The sequence below is a fragment of the Colossoma macropomum genome, unplaced genomic scaffold (assembly GCF_904425465.1).
Source record: "Colossoma macropomum unplaced genomic scaffold, Colossoma_macropomum, whole genome shotgun sequence".
In the NCBI taxonomy this organism is placed as follows: domain Eukaryota; kingdom Metazoa; phylum Chordata; class Actinopteri; order Characiformes; family Serrasalmidae; genus Colossoma; species Colossoma macropomum.
Window position 1 is genome coordinate 28,460,670 of NW_023494795.1, and position 23,119 is coordinate 28,483,788.

Here is a 23,119-nt window from a genome sequence, read left to right on the forward strand (position 1 = left end):
CAGCATAACTTCATAATAAATTTATTTTCAGAGACCCCCAGAATTTTGCTGTTGAGACCTTTAGGGGGTCTAAGAGTTAATTAGAGGGTCCTGGAGGGTCCCTGTATTATCATCAGAGGCCAAAAGGTCATGAGTTTGAATCCCAGTGATGCCTCAGCTCAGATATCAGTGATATTAAGATCTCTACACTGGCTGCCAGTTAGTTACAGAATTGGCTTTAAAAGCATTGCTTCTTGTCTATATATCATCCAGTGACTCACAACAAAACACATTCCTGATTGTACTTGAACAACGCAAATCTAACAGGCCTCTCAGATCACTCAAGATTAGTCAGCTAGCAGTGCTTAGAATTAATACCAAAAATGGTGAGGCAGCATTTAGCTTTTACGCTGCGCAAAGCAGAAACCAGCTTCTAGAAGATCTCAGATACACCACAGACTAAAGACACTTCATTTTTCCCATGCCTTTTACATCTAAGCACTTTTGTCTAGACCAGGTGGGGGGCATTCCAATCCTGCAAGGCTGGAGTCCTGCACAATTTGGTGATTTTCCTGCTCAAGCTCACCTTATTCAACTCAAGATTAGTTGGTGTGCTAGAGCAGACTGTGCTGGATTGCTACCCCTTTACCTCTCCATAATTTATGTTTCATTTTTACATGACCATTTTCAAAACTTTTTAATCTCTCACTAAAACTCAAGGTGTTTTTGTTACTGTGCCTTTAAGACTGATATATGTAAATGACCTCTGTTCTCATTGGCTGAGCCTCATTCAAAAAGCAGTCCAGGCTAAAACACTCATCATAACATAAGTGTGAATGGGCGGGGCTAAACTACTCTAGGCTGAATAGGTGGATACATGTAAATGTGTTGGTTTTTATGACATCACAAAAGACTTTGAAACAGGCTGTTTTTGCAGCCTAGTTTCTGTATATGGACTGTATTGACTAGAAAGTAAATAATAAGTTTGAAACTAACAATATTTCATGCACTACATTGGAATCTTACTTTTCTATGACATAGGCCCTTTAAAAGCCTTTCATATGGGTGTTATAGGCCCTATGAAGACATACAGACATCCTGTCCCAGGCAAGAACAGAAACAGAGCACTCTAGCGAAAGCAGGCCCTTCAGACATCCAGAACACAAATCTGCTATTAAAATTCAGCAGATTATTCTCTAATATAACCACTTGATACTTGTCTTAGAGGATAACTTAAAAAACATTGAGTGAAACAATAGCATCTTCCATCTGAAGCACAATCCTTACTGGAATATCCTCTGTCCTGCTCTAATTCACTTCAATCCTTGCCATATCCATAATCTCTCTGTCTGAGAATCAAAGAATGTCCTAATTACAGCCATTTAAAAGGACTCCATGACATCTTTTGATGTGATATTACCGTCTGTCCCGATTAGCCGTGCACTTGTCGGCCTCATTTTTCTTTTATGCTCATTTAAATGTTACGGGCAGGCACAGTGGCTTATAGGAGTTTTCGCAACTCTCTTTTCTTGAGTTCAGAGTCAGTAGTTGCCTCAGGTACAGGAATTTGTTTGGACATTTTGGAAACTGCTCAACACTGACGGAAGCACTAAATGCACATGATTACATTCTAAGTAGATATACTACTGTGCAAAAGTCAGTGACTGCCCTTCATTTATTTAATTTCCAGTTAAAACAGCACTTAAGGACAAGTTATTCCTTTTTCAGCATCACAAAATAAGTGCATCAGGAAGAAAACATATTTAATGGAAAACTACACAGAAGCCTCAACACACACACACACACACACACACACACACACACACACACACACACATTTCCTAAACCGCTTATCCTTCTTGGTCGTGGGGGGAGCTGGAGCCTATACCAGCAGTCATTGGGCAGAAGGCAGGAAACACCCTGGAGAGGTCGCCAGTCGATCGCAGGAAGCCTCAACAAATACATATAATATTTTTCAGTATTTAATGCCTCCACTCTTTACTTTTATTACAGCTTCCATTCTTTTCAGGAGACTAGCTTTCACTTTTTTCAAAGAAATCTGCAGGGATATTTTTCACAACTCCCAAGTTCAGTCTTAGAAGTTGGTTGTAATTTCTGCTTCTCATGATCCAAGTAATCTCAAACACATTCAGTGATAATGAGGTCTGGACTTTGGGGTGGTCAGTCCATTGTTCTGAGAACACCAGCAGCTTCTTTCATTTGCAATTTTTCTTCTTGTTTGTCTGTTTCCTGTTCTCAGTGAGGGCCTCTTTACAGCTAGCGACAATGCTTGATCTTCTCCTCTCTCTCAAAGATGAAAGCTTTAAGTGCTGTTTATCTGATGTGGACAGTTTTGGTGTCTACCAGGTCTTCCAGGTGGTCCATTTTCTCTGTAGCTTTTAATCACTTTTTGAACTCCAGTTCTGGAAATTCCTGTTATTTTCACTTGACTTTCTCCTTCCTTATGCAGGTGGATTATCTTGTATCTAATCTCCTCAGAAATATCTCCTGAAAATGAAGAACCTGTATGTAATGGCTGTTTTGATTCGAAACAAAATAAACGAGGGGTGGTCTCTGACTTTTGCACAGTACTGCACATTTCTGAGTGCAAAATTACATGACTAGTGTGAAGTAAATTAGTATAATAGTCCCTTACTTTTTCTGTGCGTACATGAAAGCCTGTTTCTGGGAGGGCGATAAGGACAAAATAGCTTTTTAAGAGAAGGCTGTTGGAAGAGAATTGCTGGATGTCTTGCCCACATCCTGTTCCTCTTGTCTGAAAGACTCAAGGTATACTATTCAATAGGAAAAACCACCGTGTTTAACCTCTGAACCTGCCTTTATGACTTTTCCACACTGATAACCATCGCCTCTTTGTAGGCTAACCTAAACTCCTGACAATGTGAAGCACTTTGGCTTGATTGTTTGGAGACATAGAAATAGAAATAGGTGGCCTAAAAGTTCAAAGTGCACAAGTCATACATTTCAGTGTGTGAAACAGTGGTGAAAGTCTTACTGTAAAGACTTTCTCAAAGCATTTCAATCTAAACTCATTAGTGAATGTTTTTTAAGAGAGTCATGCTGCTCATAGAGTAACATGATCCACTGCTGGCCTCTAGTGTTCAGTACAAGGCACAGCTGCCTGCTGTTAAGGCCCACGATGTGAGAAGTTCACTATTTTTACCCATCTTGAGATCAGAGCAAGAGACTTTTCAGTTTGGTATTCACATGTTTTGGCCACATTTACCCCATTCTGTTGCTATTAAAAGAATGATTGGGCCAAAAAACAACTTATTTACCCAAATTTCCACTTACCCCAGATGCAGTTAATCAGCCAAGACATGTTTGTCTAAAGTTTGCTTCTTTAGTTTAGCACTATGAGGCTGATATTGCTAACAAAGACCAGAAGTCAATAGTCACCCAAATCCTTTCCATAAATACATCCCCCAAACTTCTCTCAGCCTGCTCAGGCCGCAGTCAGGTCTTCATTAATGTTGCGTAGGCTTGTTGGTGTGGTTTAGGACACAGTGTGTCTTATTTTGAACTATAGAAATGAGTGTTGTCCTGAAATCTGTCTCTAATTTATGTGTATATATGTCACACATGATTTCTGTTGTTTCTATTTATAGATAACTATTAGTCTTGAATTTGCTCATTCAAAATATGTTAATAAATAGAAAAAAAAATTGCAAATATAATCTAGTGTTCATACGTCTGTGTGATGCGCATGTGCATGAAGGTAAGTCAGAATTCAGCCCAAAGCTTGATGCCTAAAATGGCTGCCTGCAGTGTTTAGCTATGCAGTGAAGTGAGTTTTGATCATATATTATCTTAAAGCTCACTGTATGTCACCAAAATGTAGAGCTGGATGTGGTTTAAGCAGGTTGAGCGAAGTTTTAAGGATGTTTTTACAGAAAAGATTTGGGTGACTATTGACTTCTAGGGTTTGTTAGCTACCTTAGCCTTGTAGCTCCAAAGTAAAGAAGCAAAATTTATACAGAATACATGTCTTGGCATATATCTGAGGTAAGTGGAAAATTGTGTAAATTTATTTTTTCACTGAGCCTATTCTTTAATCTGTGACTGGTTCACCAAAGACGTAAACCCAAAGCATGGGTTGTCTCACAGAAATGTCGCTATTCTCTTCTTCTATTGGATAAGCCTTAATTTAGTCTTTGGTCATCTGGATATCTGAAATACAGTTTAGTTATTGGCAATGAAGTAAACACTGCAAAGACTACAAAGCACAAAGAAAGTAAGGAGAGTGTAGAGCAGGACAAGAGAGGTCAGGACTGCATTGTTTGCCAGATAACGTAAAGGGGCTATATCATGGAAAACTGAATTTTTCTCTCTCGGGCCTCCATAAGCATACAGCTTCAGTGTACCTTGGCATAGATTCTAGTCTCTGGAGCTAAACTGGAGACATGGAACTTCCAAAAGATGTTCCCTCAGTTGGTGTTTTGATGATGGTGGTGGACAGCGCTGTCTAACAAGTCAGGCCAAAATCTCCAGAGCAGTTATTGAGTCAGCAGAGCGTTGGTGAATTTTATGCACTATGCTCCTCAGCACTCAGCGACCTGCTCTGTAACTTTACGTGGTCTGACACTTCATGGCTGATTTGCTGTGGTTCCTAAACACTTCCACTTTTCACAGTTGATCGTGGAATATTTAGTAAGGAAAAAATTTCGCAAACTGACTTGTTGCAACAGTGGCGCCCTATTACAGCAACCCTTAAATTCAGTGAGCTCTTTAGAACAACCCATTCTTTCACAAGTGTTTATAAAGGCAGACTACATGGCTAGGTGCTTAATTATATATAACTGTGGCAATGAGACAGAATGAAAACACCTGAATTCAATGATTAAGAGGTGTATCACAATACTTTTGTCCATATAGTGTACATGCATGCACTCACTAAGACAAATTCATTGTATGTGTAACATACTTGACAAAATAAAGTGACTCTTATTCTAAATCAGTGACTGAAAAACCCAGGACTAGAAGCTTTATTCAGGCTTGGATGTGATTACTTCTGGACTAGACAGCAGACAATGGAGACAATGGAGAGAAAGAAAAGATCAGCTGTCGGTCTACATCAGCAGTTACTACTGTCCATGTGTTATTATCAGTGCACACTGATAACTAAAAATAGTCCTTAGCAGCATAACCACAGACTTTTTTCAAGAACTGCGGACAGTGTGTGCAGACTAAAGTGTCTGTGCAGGTAACGTGACTAAGCAGTATGCATAGGTATGCAACAGGTGAGAATGAAGAGTAGGGCTGGGGTAGCAGCTCAGTCTTAATGTTTAAAAGTCCATCAGGCAGATCTGTTCATTCTTTCTGCCTGCATGAAGAAACCGGTCATCAGTCTGGAGGACTTGGCCCGGATGCTCTGTAGCTTTCTTCCAGACAGGAGGGGTGTAAACAGTCTGTGTGAGGAGTCTGAGAGATCCTTCCTGATGCTGCAAGCCTTCCATAAACAGTGTTCAGTGTAAAGGTCCTTAATGGCAGGGAAGCTTGACCCAGTGATGGGCTGGGCATTCTTCAGGACCCACTGCAGTGCTTTCCTGTCTGAGCAGTTTCTGTACCAGAAAGTGATGCTGCAGGTCAGGATGCTCTCTATTGTGCTCCTATAGAAGCAGTTAAGGATAGGCGCATGCTTCTCCACTCTTTCAGTCTCCTTAGAAAGTAGAGGTGCCATTGTGCCTTCTTCACTAAGGACAAGTGTTCAGGTGATCAGGAGAGGTTGCTAGTTACATGCACTCCAAATAACTTGAAGCACTTCCGTTTCTCCACATGTTCATTCAGGTTTGTCCTTTAATTTGTCAGCCTTCTGTATATTAGTCATTGACAAAACAGTCCATTTTATTATAATGGATAAACAATATAAAGTTTTAGAAAAAAAAATAATGCTAAGAAAAGGCGCAACAAGTACAACAAAGATGAAATATTAAAGATTCTGCATTTTTCCCTTTTTTCTATGTTAAATATTGTATATGAATTCTTAAATCCTATCCTCTATTCTTGTTGCTCTTGTTGTGTTATTGTTTGCTATCCGGTGCTGACCAGAGGAGGACGGGTCCCTCTTTTGATTCATGGTTCCTCTCAAGGTTTCTTCCTTTAACTCTTAGGGATTTTGTCCTTGCCACCATTGCCCTTAGCTTTCTCACTGGAGCTTGGATCTATTTTTTCTGTAAAGCTGCTTTGTGACAACCTGTTGTAAAAAGTGCTATATAAATAAACTTTGATTTAAAATTCTGAAGTTCGTGTAAAGATTTTACTTTCACTCAGATTGTTACGCTGCTGCACCATTTAAGGTGGAATGGAAATTCGATTAAGAAGAACTTTAGCTTTATGTTAAGAGGTGGGTATACTTTTTGTCCTTTCTCCTAAATTCTACCCTTAATAAATGAGGTCTATAGTAATAATACAGGATTTTCAAAGATTTTTATAAAAATCCTAAAGTTGAGCAAAATACTCTTAAAAAGATGATTCTTTAGTAAAGACTGTGATTCTATATAGAATCATAAACACTCAAAGAACCGTCTTCATGCTTAAATGGTTCATTGCACGGTGAAACGGTTTTCATCATGGAAGAGGTGTTGTATATAGTTCTATTTTCAAAAAAGTTCTGTATAGCACCAAAAAGGGTACTTCTATTGTAAAAATCTTGACATTGTGACAAGAGCAGAACCCCTTTTGGTGCTAAATAGAACCCATTTCAAAAAGATTCTATAGAACCATATACAACACGTTCTTCATCAATCTGATAAACCATTTTACCATGCAAAGAACCTTTTAAGTATGCAAATGGTGCAAGTAGTTTACTACTGGGTACAGCAGGGGGCGCAACTTCTCTTCACCAAGGGCCAATTTCACATAGACACCTACACCAGAGGGCCACAAATTTTTACATTACATTTGTACATTACATTGCTTTTTGACAATGCCTGTTGTAAAAAGCTCTATATAAATCCAGTTTGACTTGAATCTTGACTATTTCTAGTTCACTATTCAAATTTAAGCAAATTTGTGACATTGACTTTAAGGCTTCTATACGAAAAGGTTAGTCTTTTCTTGGGTGTCTTATTCCTTTCATTAAGGCTTATGTTCTGATGACTTCCAGGTCAATTTGATCTACTCTTCAGAGGCTTTTGCACAACCTTGTGGAGTCGTTAAAGCAAAAGAGGGACAAAGAGGGACTGTACCAAATACTAGGAAATTCTGAAATTCATGTAAAACTTAAAAAAATCACCCAGATGGTTATGCTGCTGCACCATTTAAGGTGGAATGGAAAATTCAGAACATTATGAAAATTAAGAAACTAACTTCAGCTTCATGCTAAGAGGTGGGTCCGGGGAGCCGTGGTGGGCCCAACATTTATTGTCCATTTTTTTTAGTTCCACCTACCGTACTGATGCACTTTGTAGTTCTACAATTACAGGCTGTAGTCCATCTGTTTCTCTACATACTTTGCTTGCACCCTGTTCACCCTGGTCTTCAATGGCCAGGACCCCAACAGGACCGCCACAGAACAGGTATTATTTGGGTGGTGGATCATTCTCAGCACTGCAGTGACACTGACATGGTGGTGGCATGTTAGTGTGTGTTGTGCTGCTGGAGTTTTTGAACACCTCAGTGTCACTGCTGGTCTGTGCAGCAACAGATCATCTATTGTCTCTGACTTTACATCTAAAAGGTGGACCAACAAGGTAGGAGTGTCTAATAGAGTGGACAGTGAGTGGATACAGTAGCACTGCTGTGTCTGATCAACTTGCACAAGTGCAGTGAGTGTATAGTTGAGACTCATTTGTGCAGAAAATGTGGTCCCTAATTTGCAGTTGTATTGATGTTTTAAGCACACACGCTCAGTAATATCTGTTGTGAATTCCCTCAGCCCTGTCTTTGGTTGTCTTGTGAAGGACTGATGCTAAATTGTGCTCAGTAAAGAAGTAATTGTGGTTCTCTTAAATGGCTGCCTCTTCTTTTTTTTTCCTTTTTTTATAGTTCATAGGGAGGCAGTCTGTGTTTTAAACCACATGGACTTGTCTGCACAACCCAAATTAAGACCTGAATGCAGTCTGTGTGGGTTGAGAGACGTTCTGGGCATGTATTTGTGGACATGGTTAGGGAGACTACTGACCTCGAGTGTTTGTTAGCAACATCAGGCTGGTAGCTCCTGTTCAGAACGAAAGAAGCGAAATTTGGACTCCAACTATGTCTTGACCGATGGAATATATTTGGTGTAAGTTTGACCAACTAGCCAACGACGGATTCACCACCCCACCCCCCACCCCCCACCCCAACAAAGCAAACAGAAAAAGCACGCAGGCTGAGAGAGAGAGAGAGAGACGTAAGCACACTCACTCCCCCTTGCATGGGGAGAACACGTGTAAAAACACACATGTCTTACGTAAATCCGTATTGGACCAATCAGGAGCGCAGACTGGGAGCAGGAAGCCGTGACTTTGCGTCGTTATTTTCACTGCTGCTGCTGTTTTGTCCTGAGAGAAGAGAGAGAGAGGAAAAAGCAACAAAAAAACCAGCTAGCTAGCTTACCAAAACAAACTTCGCTCGGACATTTAACCATGAAACACAACTCAAACGTCCCCGCGTTCCTCACTAAGCTGTGGACGTTGGTAGAAGACTCTGATACCAACGAGTTCATCTGCTGGAGTCAGGTACATTCAGCCGTTAGCCAGCGTTAGCAGCTCCGTGGCTACGAAAGCCCATTGAAGTTAGCCAGTCTGCTACCCAGACATTAGCCCGTTAGCCTGTTTAGCTAACTAACAAAGAACTGTAGTTAGTGTTGGTAGTTGGAGAATTTATCTAACATTAGCTTTACTAGCCTGAAGTGTTCTGGGTCGGTGTGTCGTTAACACGTTTCTTAGCTTAGAGCACTTCTGTTTCTGCCAGCGAGCTTAGCTTCGAGTCTGAAATGAATACGTTTTGTTATTTCGCTTATATTGTACCCGTATGAAGCACGGTCTGCAGTAACATTACAGGGGTTAAAAAAGGATTCTTATAAAAATCCCAAAGCAAATTAGGGCAAAATATTCTTTAAAAAGATTGTTCTTCAAGGGTTCTTTAATAAAGACAGTGGTTCTATATAGAACCATGAACACCCGAAGGACCGTCTGCATGCTTAGATGGTTCTTAGCATGGTGAAAGGGTTCTTCAGACTGATGGAGAACGTGTCATATATGGTTCTGTATAAGCCCTTTTTGAAAATGGTTCCATGTAGCACCAAAAGGGTTCTTCTGTTGTTAAAAGCTTGACATCAGAACAATAGCAGAACCCTTTTATGGCTATATAAAACCCTTTTGAGAAAGGTTCTATAGAACCATATACAACACATTCGGCATCAGTCTGAATAACCATCTCACAATGCAGAGAACCATTTAAGCATGCAGATCGTTCTTCTGAGTGTTCCTGGCTCTATATAGAACCATTGTCTTTACTAAAGAACCCTCAAAGAACCATATTTTTTTAAGTGTAGTTTACTACTGGGTCAGTCTACAGCAGGGGGCGCAGCTTCTTTTTACCAAGGGCTGATTTCACATAGACACCAGAGGGCCACAAAATTTTACATTACATTTTTATGGACTTGGCAACATCAGTTTGTAGTATAGTACGCTACTATACTGTTATTACATAACATCAGGTAATTACAAGAAGTGTCTTGGTCAGTGGGAGATATTGCAGCGCTTCTCTGACACTAACTGATTTATATCAGGTTCCAGTGAGGTGGTTGCAAGTCTCAGCACCGCCTGCAGGTTCACATCAGATAATCTTGTTCGCAGGAGAGATTCATTCAGCTTTGTTAAGGAAAACATTTATTCACCTATGTAAGTGCGCCCAAACAGTGAGATCCACTTTTGTGCATTTGCAGTGGATTGGGTCTTTTATCAGGCCTGTCCAGGGCTTGATAAAGCTCTAGCAGTGTCATCTCCCTTGCTTACTTCTCATTGCTGCAGAGCACTGGAGCTCAATCATTTGAATCTGTAATTCACCATGTGCAGTTTTGGTATCTTCAGAGAATGGATCTGCTGGTAGTCTGAGTGCTGCCTGTTCTTTCCTGAACTGCCCAAATCTTGTAGTGAACATGTTTCATGAACTTGTTTCATGTATTCAAGCACACAGCTGTCTCAACTCCAGTTATAGTCCAGTGGCTGGTTGCACCAGCTGTACGAAAGTTCAAACGTAGGCTATTTGTAACATAAGTGTTTACAAAGTTCAGGTTTATACATTACTAAATCCAAACAAGTTGCACCACACAAATTAGTTTTAATGTTGAGCTTAATAGTTAATGTTTCCACCTCCCTCTCAGCAGGTGTGTGTTTTGGGGATACCATCAGAAAACACACAGAATGCACAAAAAAGACCAAAAACATGACTTTTTTGATTAAAGGAAATATTAAAGAATAAACAGACAGTGGCTGTAGATAATGTGTTTTATTCAGTTTAATCTGCACACATTGTTGTCTTCTATGCTGGATATTTTTCCATGGAGTCAGAGCCAACTGGATTTCCGTGGCAGCAGGTTTACTGATTGGTTCTGAACACGTCATCGTTGTGTTAAAGTGACATACGCATTAGTTAGTGGTTGCTAGTTAAGACGTGACTTACTAAAGTTCTTTTTTGTAAGGGTAACCTGTACAGTCAGCACTTTAAACCGGTCAGAGGTTTCTGTTGCTGTTTTGGCATTGTACACGTGTTTGTTATTGTCCATTGTGCTTTTTGCCCAGCTCTTTTGCAGGCTGTCTGTTTAGCTTGGCCCAAATATTGTGTTAAAGAACGATAGCTCTAATAGGCAAAACCAGCAGCCTTTTTTCCTGAGGGTACATAATGTTTGTAGTATGCTTAGGTAAAAAGAAACATTTTTTTTCTTAATTATATTCTTTTGTCTGTGTAAGCAAAGTTGTATGGTGTCTGTGCTATCTCAGTGCGACGTGACCATTTTTTCTTCCAGGAGGGCAACAGTTTCCTTGTGCTGGATGAGCAACGCTTTGCGAAAGAGATCCTTCCAAAATTCTTTAAGCACAACAACATGGCCAGTTTTGTCCGGCAGCTGAACATGTGTAAGTGATTTTCATTGGCCTGCGTGGCAGTCCATTTATTGTAAATGTTTGTCTGCAATTCATTGGAAAGTAATTTTTTTGTTGTTGTTGCTGTTGTTTTTCTTCTCAGATGGTTTTCGCAAGGTGATGCACATTGACACCGGCATAGTGAAGCAAGAGCGAGATGGACCAGTTGAATTTCAGCATCCCTACTTCAAGCATGGCCAAGATGATTTACTGGAGCACATAAAGAGAAAGGTCAGTGGTGTTGGAGTTGAGGTGGGATTCATACATATTCCTTGGTTTCAGTGAAACACGGTGGACACAGTGTAAAGCCGCTTGATTCACTGTGAGGCTCAGCGATGGTGTTGTAGGTTATGACAGATTCACTTTCAGCCTTCTTTATCTACCCGAATTACAAAGTCAGTGTGGATTTGATTTTTGGGCTAGGCTGATATTTGCTTCTAGCATAGTAATGCGTTAATTTACTCCATTCTGAGTTGGCAGTTATATTTGTGGCTCTGCACAAGACGTATTTTTAGTATTAATTCAAAGTAAGGTGAATGGCAGTAAAAATAAAATATTCATATCAGTAGAGATGGGCGATATGGCCAAAAATGTTATCACGATAAGCAAAATTTATATTGTTCGATATCGATACATATCACGATAAATGTCAAATCTAACTATCCTTTATGGTCGGAACACGACAAACACTCAAACAGTGGAACATTTCAAAAAATCTGTCACGGGAGAGTGGGAGAAAGTGTCTGGTGAGCTGTTTTTACCAGCTGGAAAAGCATGGCTATTTCGTAATAGTCATAATTAAAAAAAAAAAACATTATTTTTAGCTGGTGTCGAGCGCTCGGCTACCCCACTACAAATGACATCACAGTATTCAGACACCAGCCAGCGACGACTGGATATTCAATTGTAGTAGTTTAAGTGGGTGAACCGCAAAATATCAACACCAGACAAACAGAGTCCTCCTTTTAGGTACGTTTAAACTGAAAGCGGTGCTTTTGGGTCGTGTTTGATCTACAGTATCATTAATTCGCCGTGTCGTGCAGTGACGAACTACTGCTTTAAGTTAGCCAGCTGCTAAAAACAGCTAGCCTGGAAAGCTAGCGCTCTCCCGCTTTCCAATGCCTCACAGCTTCCTCAGTTTACTTTTGTTTACATCAGGGCCGTAACTGCATGAACCCACTTCTTTCTTTCACTTTCGTTGCTTGGGAATGCACCAATACTAAGATATGACTGTCCAGAGCTGTAACAGCGCTGTAGTTGTGAGGATTGTGATTTAACGCTGCTAAAGCTGGTTAGGTGTTAGGAAAGAGGTGAGTTCACTGTAGGACAGTACAGTTACACCACTGATCTCGTCTCTCACACTCGGTCACAGGAGAACAGATCGCCTGTCGCTCCGCTCAAACAGGGAAGGTATAACTCCGCGTTTCAGCCGTTGCTAAAGACTCATCTTACTCCTGGCCCCCTCCCTCTCTAATCATGTAGAAAAACTCAGAAGTGCGCCCTCTACTGGCAACAGCACAGTAGTGTCGCTTTCCTTGCAGTAGAAAACGCCACCAAGGCTTTCTCTGAACGTGGAAGTGTGAGAATGGTGTATTATATCAAACATTTATCGAACATGTCGTATTGCTCTATCGAGGAAAAGTTATATCGCGATAATTATCGTTATCGTTTTATCGCCCAGCCCTACATATCAGATATACAGAATCTGTCGTAGAAGTTGATCGTTTAATATCTGTATTTACACTAAGGGTGTGTTTACACTTGTAGTTTGGTTCTTTTGGTACCGGACCAAAATACAATTATACATTGTTGCATCGTTCTGGTTTGTTTAGCGTTCACGCTAACATACTTAACATCTAAACAAAGGATGTAAACAAAAGTCATACGAGTAAAAGGTCACAGCTAATTTTATGGCCAGTTTTTATGATGTACTATAACTGTGATCATGTCCACTGCACTTTCTCAATCATACTGTTGTCTGTTCTGTTTTATCTGCCTTATTATATTTGTGCAATAAGGCACAGTACTCCCTACATTACTGTGGGTTTGCTTGGTGCAAAGCAGGGTAAAATCCCTTTAGCACAGCCTTGAATTGCTTACTGTTTTTACAAAGCAGAGAAACATTGGCACCTGAATACATAATATCATGCATGTGTGCAGTAATATGTGTATATCGAGCATATTATACTGACTTCAAATGTCCCTCAGCCTTGTTTTAAAACCAAAACTATCCATTCTGCATTTACCAATTCAGAGCTAATGAAAAGATGATAAAACGTCAAAACAGCACCAAAAACTTGTCTTTTCTATGTACCAAGACGTTCTACAGAGAAGAGGTGATGGTTCATTGTGTCTTTGGTCTGTTTAGACGTCTTTGGTCCGTTTTGCGTTCATACTTAAAAACAAACCTCACCAGAGTTCGTTCTGAAGCAAACTGAGACCGACCAGCTCAGGAGGTCTTAGTCCGCTTATTTAGGGCGCACCAGAATTCGGATAGCAGTGTTCTCACTTACTCTAAGGAAATGCACTAACAGAGTAATCACACCAGGATTCGTTTCAATCACACCAAAGCTGCCAAGTCTGAACACAGCCTAAAGTGCAGTGAGTCCAAAATATCAATATTGGCATTTTTATAAACAGATGTAGAGATGGAAATATCATTTATCATCATCTGCCAACAACAGGCCATATTTATCTTCACAGAATAAGAATGTTGATCTAGGCTTAGTTTGTCTTTTACAGAGCATTGAATATAATTAAATGAACAGATAATACCTGATCTTAGATAAGTATTCTTACTCTGAAACACTTGATAAATGTGGTGAGTGTTGATGCATCCCTGTATAACAGCTGTTCATGAATATGGGACTTTTAAAAAATTAATTTCTTGTAGTAAATGTGAGTGTAAACAAACAGCCCCTTTTTAAAAAGCATTCTGTCCACTTGGGCCCATTCCATATATATACAGGTTGGCTAATATTGACAGCTTGCAGTCTTACTGGTATTGATGAATAACCAGTATCCCAGATCACTCACTGATCATAAGTAGGGATGTGCATTCCAGCTCATTATGATATTCGAGTATCTGAAGGAGTTAATGAACGGTTATCCAGTTCACTGTTGATAAGGAAAAAAGGACAAAAAAGTACCAAGGCTGAAATTAATGTACGGCTAGAGACTTTCTATTTTGGGGGACAGCTCTGGTTTCAAGAGGCTAAAAAATCAGTAGCAAGTGTAGTTTATTATAAAAAAAAAATAAAAACCTGAGGAAAATCTTTTTATGACAGTAACAGAGAGAGTAACAGAGGCTGCCTCATCTGATCTTCAGGTGAGTTAATGAGTAACTGGTACAATATGGGATGCTGACGAGGATTTGTCATCTTATATGAGGTTATTTCTTCTCAGTGGATGATGTGCCAGCATGATAGTTTAATATAATTTAATATTAAATATATTTCTGCTGTTTCTGGACCTAACATCAGCTATAGTAGTTTGCCTAGTTAGCAATAAAACTGTGCTACATCTGTCTTCTCAGTCGCGTCCGTGTTCATGTTTAGGTGCTTGTGTTTCAGCACAGCACAGTGTAATATGCATACTTAGATATGAGCAAAACACTAAGATTTTATAGTTACCTATTAAAACATAAAAGTAGTGTTTCACTGAGTTTTTGTTCTGTATAGTTTTTCTCTGTTTTCTCATGAAGAAATGTAACGAACAGCGATGTCAGTATTTGAATACTGGCACCTTGAGAGTACTTGTGCACAATACCAAATTAGCAACTTGTTTTGGCATGCCAGGAAACCAAAACCGCAGATAGTTTTGGGTAGCTCCACCCCCAGTGCTGCAGTGTTTATTTCAAATTATCATGTGACTTTTTTCTGTGTATTTGAGTTTAAGGAATGAGACAATTCAGAATGAACAATATAAAGCACTATTTAATGAAAACTCTTGGGGTATAAAATTTAAATCTAGGACATTAATATTAAATTACATAGTTTGATATTATTGGTTATCTGAAGTTTTAGCCCCATAAAATCTGTTTTGGCCACAAGTTTCATATTGATTTGTCCTTAGTTTGCACACATTGGTCAGATAATTCTGGAATCAGGAGTTCAAACTAGTACTTACCACCCAGTACAATAATCTGTCTAAACTATTAATGATATTTTAAAATGGCAGCTAAGTGTATTACCCTTGAGCCAAGTGTTTCACATGGAAATTAAGAATTAATTAATAAACAGAAATCACCGGTACAGACCTTTGAGTGTAGTATTGAAGTCAGTGCCCTGCTACTCAGAATGAGGCAGGAATTAAAGCAGGTTATGTAGCTTTTAAAACTGTATGGGTCTTCGGAGAGACTTTACATTGAAAATTTTACATCCAAAATTGTTAAATGCTTCAATATTCCATCCATGTTTTAGGTGTCCAATGCCAGACCAGAGGACAACAAGCTGAGACAAGAGGATCTGTCCAAAATCTTATCCAGTGTTCAGATTGTACATGACAAGCAGGAAAGCATGGATGTCAGGCTTGCCACTTTAAAACGGTATGTGTAGACTCCTTTCATAAAATTGAATCAATTTTTGTCTGATATTTTGTTCACACACTGTTCTCTTACTCTGCAACTTTCGATTCTGTGCATTTTATTTAGTGAGAATGAGGCCCTGTGGAGGGAGATGTCAGACCTACGGCAGAAACATGCCCAACAACAGCAAGCCATAAAAGAGGTACATTAAAAATTCCAGATTGTACTTTTGCCATTGTTGTGTAGTGTTGACAGATAGAAAACAAGTAATTGAGTGCTACATAATACTTAATTTTTAAAACATGATTTATATGATTAAGGGTGGGCAATATAACAAAAATATAATATCATGATGCTTCAGCACATTTTCACGATACACAATATGCTTCACAATATTTAGTTTTTTGAGAAAATTTGTAAATTCAGTTAAAACAGACAGAATAGAACCTGTAGTGCTATTTGGTGCACTAATTTCAGTCAAACAGGCCTTTTATGGTCACTTTGTAATGAACATGTAGTTGGTCAGCGTTCTTTAAGTACTGAGGATATCCACAGTATGCCCAGAAAAGTGTGTTGTAACATAGTTTATCATGATAACAATGAAATATTGTCATATTGCCTACCCCTATGTATGAATTCAGTTTTAACATTAGTGTGTCTTTTTTCCATGTTAGCTTGTACAGTTCATCATCACATTGGTCCAGAACAATCGCATGCTTAACTTGAAACGCAAAAGGTAAGATTTAATGTGTCAGGTTTCGAAGGGTAGGTTGGGGGTCACACATGTATTACTGTATTGCTTTGGAATACAAACTTGTATCTCTAAAATGGTAACTTTACAGGAGAAGAAAAAAAGCATTCTTAGTTTTAATTAATGTTAATGTAAAAAGATTTTATTCCAAGTAAATTTGGTCTAGTTCATCATTAAATGTTCACATAATTTAAAGGCGTAAAAAAGAAATAAATAACCAAAAATTGTGAAGTTACAGTGACCGCATCAATATGTTTGAAGATGATTGATCTGCTTTCCCTTTCTTTTTAAACAAGGCCACTGTTATTGACCAGCAATGGAAAGAAGTCAAAATACATCTCCCAGATCTATGAGGAGCATGTGGACCATGGCAAGGTATGTGTGAAGGGAGTGGTCCTTGATAATGAGCCTTGTCATTTTTACAATCTTTTTCAAGCTGTACGCTGTCTGCTGCATCTGGGTCGTGCACTGGATTACCACAGTGATTGATGTACTTAGCAACGTGCTGAAGCAACTGCCCATTGGCTTCTGTTGTTAGTGTGTTTTGAGTCATCTGGATCGTATGTTCATTCGTACAGGGAATCATGTTGAAATGATTGTTTGTGGTAATCAACAGTATGATGCGGTTGGAACAGATAGAGAATAGTTTGAAAAAAGGGCTGTTATCTATCACAGTGCCAGGTAAAGGTCGGCGATATGACAGAAGTGTGACATCATAATACTTGAGGCCAAGGTCTGATAGGTTGGAACAGAAAAAACACTGGACTATCAAAAACTGAATACATTTATTTTTATGTAGCATTTCTCACACTGCACTGGACAAAATTGCAAATAAACAGGACTGCTTATACTATCTTTGGATGAAACATGCAGTATACCCAGAAAAGCACATTGTCACATAATTCATAATGGTAAGTATTGTCATATTGCCCACCCCTAGTGTTAGGGTTTCCCTGCCTGATTCCAAGATACAACAATTAGTTAATCTGTGTTGAGTGCTGTGTCTTGAGGACTAGCACGACTTCAGAATGCTGGATGAATTAGTAATTAGATTAGAAGCAAAAGTTTAAAAATACCTGATTGTGGCTTTTAGCCAGGAGACATCAATTCTGGTCCTGGAGGTCGGTATCGAGCACAGTTTGGTGACTCCCTTGATCCTGCCTTTTTCTGTCTCTGTAATAGATTTCAGGCTTGTTCCTGGATATGGCTTAAGTTGTGAGAGTCATTATCTGTTATGTTCACGTTGGTGGAGGACTGATTTATTTTTGTATTGATGATAGCTAACTAACTAAAACACAGGCTGTTGAGTCACTCCCAGCTCTTTCTGTTAGTCTGCAGTCAATGGGATCAACGGAGTGAAGACCAACTCGGACATTTCTGATGATGTCATCATCTGTGACATTACTGATGATGCAGAAGTCATAGTGGACGCATCGAGACCGGCTGATGAAGGGTAAGTCATTGTGTTGGAAATCTTTTCCTGCAAATCACCACATCAAGGTGAAGTTCAGTGCAAGTGAGAGCAAAAACTATCCTGTTTGAGCTTTTTGATGGACAGTAAATAAGAAGTGTAAGTAAAACAGAGCAGCGTTAGCTCACAAACCCATGTGAAAATGTTTTACCTCACTGTGACCCATTGAGCATGTTTACATGTTCAGAATAATCTGATAACTGCAAAAATCAGATCAGATTTTTGTAGTAATTCCTCCAGCACTTTTACATGCACTTAAGTTATCTAATAATGGAAATACTCTAGATTGTGAGTCAGAAAGTAATCAGATTTCTTTCTGAATCCATGGTGCATGCATCTCTACAGTTGCTGAAGATGGACTTGGATGAAAATTGATGGGCTTTACTCCTTCAGGGGCAGCTCTTCTACATCCACTTGTGTTTGTGTACAAATGTAGAAAAGATTAACCAGATAAACACCTGATACCACATTAATAGTACGTGCTGAAGAGGATTTTAGCTAAAACATTTAACCTTTAAAAACTTTCTTTAGACTATTTATTTTTCACTATAAATTTTTACATTAAACTTAAGACTTGCAGTGGCCCAAATATTTTAGGCATTGAATGTCGAGGAAGAGTGCCTCCATACTTAAGAAAACTCACAAAAAATATAACTTGGGATTATTTCTATGCTTAGTTTTATAGTAGGTAAAAGTCATTGGAATCTTTACACACACACACACACACACACACACACACACATATATATATGTATATATGTATGTATGTATGTATGTATATATGTGTGTGTGTGTGTGTGTGTGTGTACTGTAGTGAGATGTTTGAATGTAATTACTTGGAGAAGCTGCATCCATTTAAATGGGAGAACTGTACATTCCTATGTGGTTCACCAAAAATAGATTCAAATACCATTGAACCACATCTGTTGCTTGATTTCGGAACCTCATAACCATTCTTTCATTCTGTACCTAATGTGGAGTACAGAGATAAAACAACAAAACAGCAAACGTCATTGTCAAATTATTTACAGACAGACTGCAGTTGTAACACAGCAGTGTGAGCTCTAGTCAGTCAAGGACACAGCTCCAGCCCTGAAACTCACTTGTGTTTTGTCAACATATCTTTCTGTAGGGACATTGAAATTGTTGAGCTAAACTATGACAGCAGTTCACAGACAGAAAAGACGAGCACAAAGGAAAATACACCAACAGACTCTACGATTCAAGAGGAAGCAGAAATGCCAAAAAGCATCATCAACACCCAACCAACCAGCAGCGCCCTGCGGTTAAATAATTTGTCAGTCCTGAGTCAGGAAGATCCTGTGAAGATGATGGACTCTATCCTCAATGAAAGTGGGACCATTTCACAGAACATCAGCCTTTTGGGAAAGTAAGTAAGAGTTTGCTTCATCCAAGTGGAGATGTGGAGTGTACTGCACCACATTTGACTTTCAGGATTGTTTTATTGTACTACAAATACATAAAGGATAGTAATGATCAACGTAATAACGTTTTAACATTTACATTCCAGAACTAATCATGCAACGTCAGTATCTGACCTCACTAATGTTCTTGTGAATGCAATGAAATCCTCACAGCAGCATCTAGTTCAATGGTTGGCAACCCAAATATTAAGAAGACCCATTTTGTCCTTTCAACAAAAATCAGACCACCTTGGGAACCACAATATTTTATGTCTGTTTTACCATCTTGGCTGTAAATGTGTCTCAGTATGTGCTACTAGCATAGGCTAAAAAAATATAAAGGAAAACGCAGACTTACTTTGCTCTGCTCTAAGCTTTAGCTCAGCTATAGCCACTTTTGTCACATCTCCGGCAGGAAGCTGGAGTAGCTAGAACAGTTTTTTGTAAAATGTCTCTTAACATTCGACTTTTTATTAGACCAAAGTCAGCTTGTTATTTGTTACCTGTTCCACCTTAAATAGAGCCTGAGGCGCCAGAATGTAACTGCCGCACCCTTTAATCTGGTGTAAAGCCTTCCAAGAAGAAAAAAAGTCTGTTACTGGCTCAAAGGGGGCACAAACTCCCTATTAATACCCTTGATTTTAGAAGAAATGTTGAATGAGCAGCTGTCTACAAACTTTGGTTGTATCATGTATATCTTCAAAAGCTGCATTAGTGAGTCCCGTTTGTTACTGTGGTTGAAGCGGCTACACACTGTTGTCTCTCTCCACGTTAGCAATTATTATCAATACCATCTATTCAAAAGTCCGATTTTCCACAAACAAGCCTTCCCTTAATATGCTCTAGGTATTGTGATCATTCAAACTAGCATTATTTACAGTGCCTCTAAGAAAAGATGATCTCTCAAACAGGGGAGAGCTGATGGACTATTTGGACAGTATTGACTGCACTTTGGAAGACTTCCAAGCCTTGCTGTATGGAAAGCAGTTCAGCATTGACCCCAATATTCTGGAGGTATGTGTCAAATCGGTCATTGTAGTGGACTGGATGAGTTCATATCAGGCTAATGAACTATCTTTTGTGTTCTAGTTCTTTTTAAAAGAATCTGTTAATTTTTCTTAGATTTACAGTTTCATATTGTATACAGATCTTATCTTTCAACACCTGCACTGAAGTGAGTCCTGTCCGACAGGCACGTTTTAACGAAGTCTGCTGTATTTGGATCAGGCTTAATTGTTCGGCTTAGAAAGCAGTTTATTTAGAAGGATGTGCCACTACATCCTCCCACTCTGAAGAACTTCACATGACATCCATGTTCTGTTTTGTTTTTTGCCTGCAGTCTTTACCACAGGGAACCAGTTCAAATGGAAAAGACAGCAACCTTCCCACTGGAAACAAGACCGAAATTCAGAATGCAGGTAATTTTGTGTGTGTTTGTGTATTGTGTGTGTATCACACATTATACACTCAATGAGCACTTTTTAGGAACACATAACTTGTATCTACATTTATTGCTTTTTTTGGTTGCCTCCATATAGAAGCACTTTGTAGTTTTACAATTACAGACTGTAGTTCATCTGTTTCTTTGCATAATTTGTTATCCTACCTTCACCCAGTTGAGCAGTTGTCAGGACGACCACAGAGCAGGTATTATTTGGGTGGTGGATCATGCTCAGCACTGCAGTAACACTGATGAGGTGGTGGTGTGTTAGTGTGTGTTGTTCTGGTACAAGGGGATCAGACACAGCAGTGCTGCTAGAGTTTTTAAACACTGTGTCCACTCACTGTCCACTCTATTACGCTCCTGCTTTATTGGTCCACCATGTAGATGTAAAGTGGCAGACAGTAGCTCATCTGCTGCTGCACAGTTTGTGTTGGTCATCCTCTAGTCCTTTGTTAGTGGTTACAGGACGCTGTTGACTGGATATTTTTGATTGGTGGACTGTTCTCAGTCCAGCAGTGACACAGTGTTTAAAAACTCCAGCAGCACTGCTGTGCCTGATCCACTTGTACCAGCACAACACACACTAACATGCCACCACCACATCAGTGTTACTGCAGTGCTGAAAATCATCCACCACCCAGATAATACCTGCTCTGTGGTGGTCTTAAAGGAGTCCTGACCACTGAAGAACAGGGTGAAAGGGTGGGTAACAAAGTATAGAGAGAAACAGATGGACTACAGTCTGTAATTGTAGAACTACAAAGTGAACTTATATAGTAAGTGGAGCTGATGTACGGTTGCTAAGATTATATTTTTGCAATTCTTTTTGATAAATAACTGTTCATTTCAATTTTTTTTAACTGATATATCTTTATAATTAGAAACATCAGAGAAATAAAATCGTAATCTATAGTCCATAAATATGACTCAGATGTGTAAATATGAACGTAGTTCGAATTGTTTGGGGTAGTCAGAAATTGGAGCAACTGTTGTCTAAATTTTTTTTTACGTGGTAAAAATATGGTAAAAAATATTACATGTTGAAGTTTTAGCATTTTTTTTTAGTTCACAGTAAGTAATAGTTTGTCGTGACCCACATCAACAAGTCTGTACAACCTTAAAGAACACCTTAGGTGGTTTGATCAGAGTGAGAGAAGTTTGGGGGACGAATTTACAGGAAACGTTTGCTATCGACTTGCAGTGTTTGTCAGCAGCATTAGCCTCGTAGCTCCAGTTTTGTGTTATGGACACAAAACATTAGTGTCTGTCTTGGCTTATCAACTGCATTAGGGGTGAGTGAAAAATTGTGTAGATTTGATTTTTTGACAAACCAGTCCTTGAACCACAGTTTGGAATTGGATTAGGCTTAACAACCAATATGAATCTATTAAAACGTACCTTGTTCAGCACCAACACTGATCAGATCAGGATGTGCATAGTCATTGTCTGTGATTGGTATAGGTAACATAAATGGTCCATTCATGGAGAGACCTGCAGCACTTTGAAACAAGCTCATCGATAGTTGCAATGAAAACGGAAATGAACTCAGCAGTGTTGTAACCCACCAAGACTTTCCAAGAGTTTCACAACTTCACATTTGATCTTCCCCTCAGACAAACAGCTGATTCAGTACACCAGCTGCCCCCTGCTGGCCTTCCTGGATGGCTGCAGCCCTCTGCCCTCAGGCCCTGAGTCCCAGCCTGAAGACCTGAGCCAGTCTCTGCTGAAGCACAACTGTGAGGAGACCATGGACCTGCTGGACACCAGCCTGGAGAAAGAAAAGATCCCCCGCAGCACAATGATCCGCCTAGAGCCCCTCACGGAGGCTGAGGCTAGCGAAGAAACTCTCTTCTACCTGTGCGAACTGGACTCACACCTGCCTTCTGCTGATCAGTCTCCACTGGAAGTCTGATGGGAGATCGCCAGGCAGGAGATAAAAATGACTAGACCTTTTTTTGTACATATTCATCAAAATGATGATCTATTTATTTGATGGAATTGTTCTGGTACGTTGCTGGCCGCATTCAAGTATGACATTCCATCATTTCATGTATGCTTCCTGTTAGTGTTACACTGTTAAATGTCCACAAGAGGATGTGGCTGCAATTATGTTGCTGGTTTACATTGCAGCAAGTTTGTTATGTGATTTATTTTTTTTTCCCTTCTTTTTTATATCAATTAATTCTGTGACCAATGAGATTTGTGGGTAATAGTCCTGTAAGTGCCTGCGTTCAGATCTCTGTACATACAGTACTCTCATTAGTTCCATAATATTCTGGAAGTAGAGTGGTTTTGCCTTTCTTGTAAGCTTTGTCAGTATCCCAAGCTTGGTAATCCCATTAAAGAAGTTGCAAGAATTTGGACCCGTTAATCTTCCTACTTCACAGAGCCACACTAGGGCTGCACAATGTGACCTTTGTTTATTTCTGTAATGTCGA

The 23,119-nt window shown here is 39.4% G+C and overlaps 1 protein-coding gene across 1 annotated transcript; it reads left to right on the plus strand.

The window, feature by feature from the left end:
* The first annotated feature begins 8,420 nt into the window (after positions 1 to 8,420).
* hsf2 (heat shock transcription factor 2) lies at positions 8,421 to 23,038 on the plus strand. The gene is made up of 12 exons (XM_036582103.1): positions 8,421 to 8,660; positions 10,952 to 11,060; positions 11,170 to 11,297; positions 15,488 to 15,612; positions 15,718 to 15,793; positions 16,266 to 16,327; positions 16,639 to 16,717; positions 17,674 to 17,795; positions 18,946 to 19,203; positions 20,149 to 20,251; positions 20,577 to 20,655; positions 22,295 to 23,038. Exons 1-12 carry the CDS (start codon positions 8,568 to 8,570, stop codon positions 22,591 to 22,593), a joined length of 1,533 nt encoding a protein of 510 aa, XP_036437996.1. The 5' UTR covers positions 8,421 to 8,567; the 3' UTR covers positions 22,594 to 23,038.
* The last annotated feature ends 81 nt before the right edge of the window (positions 23,039 to 23,119 follow it).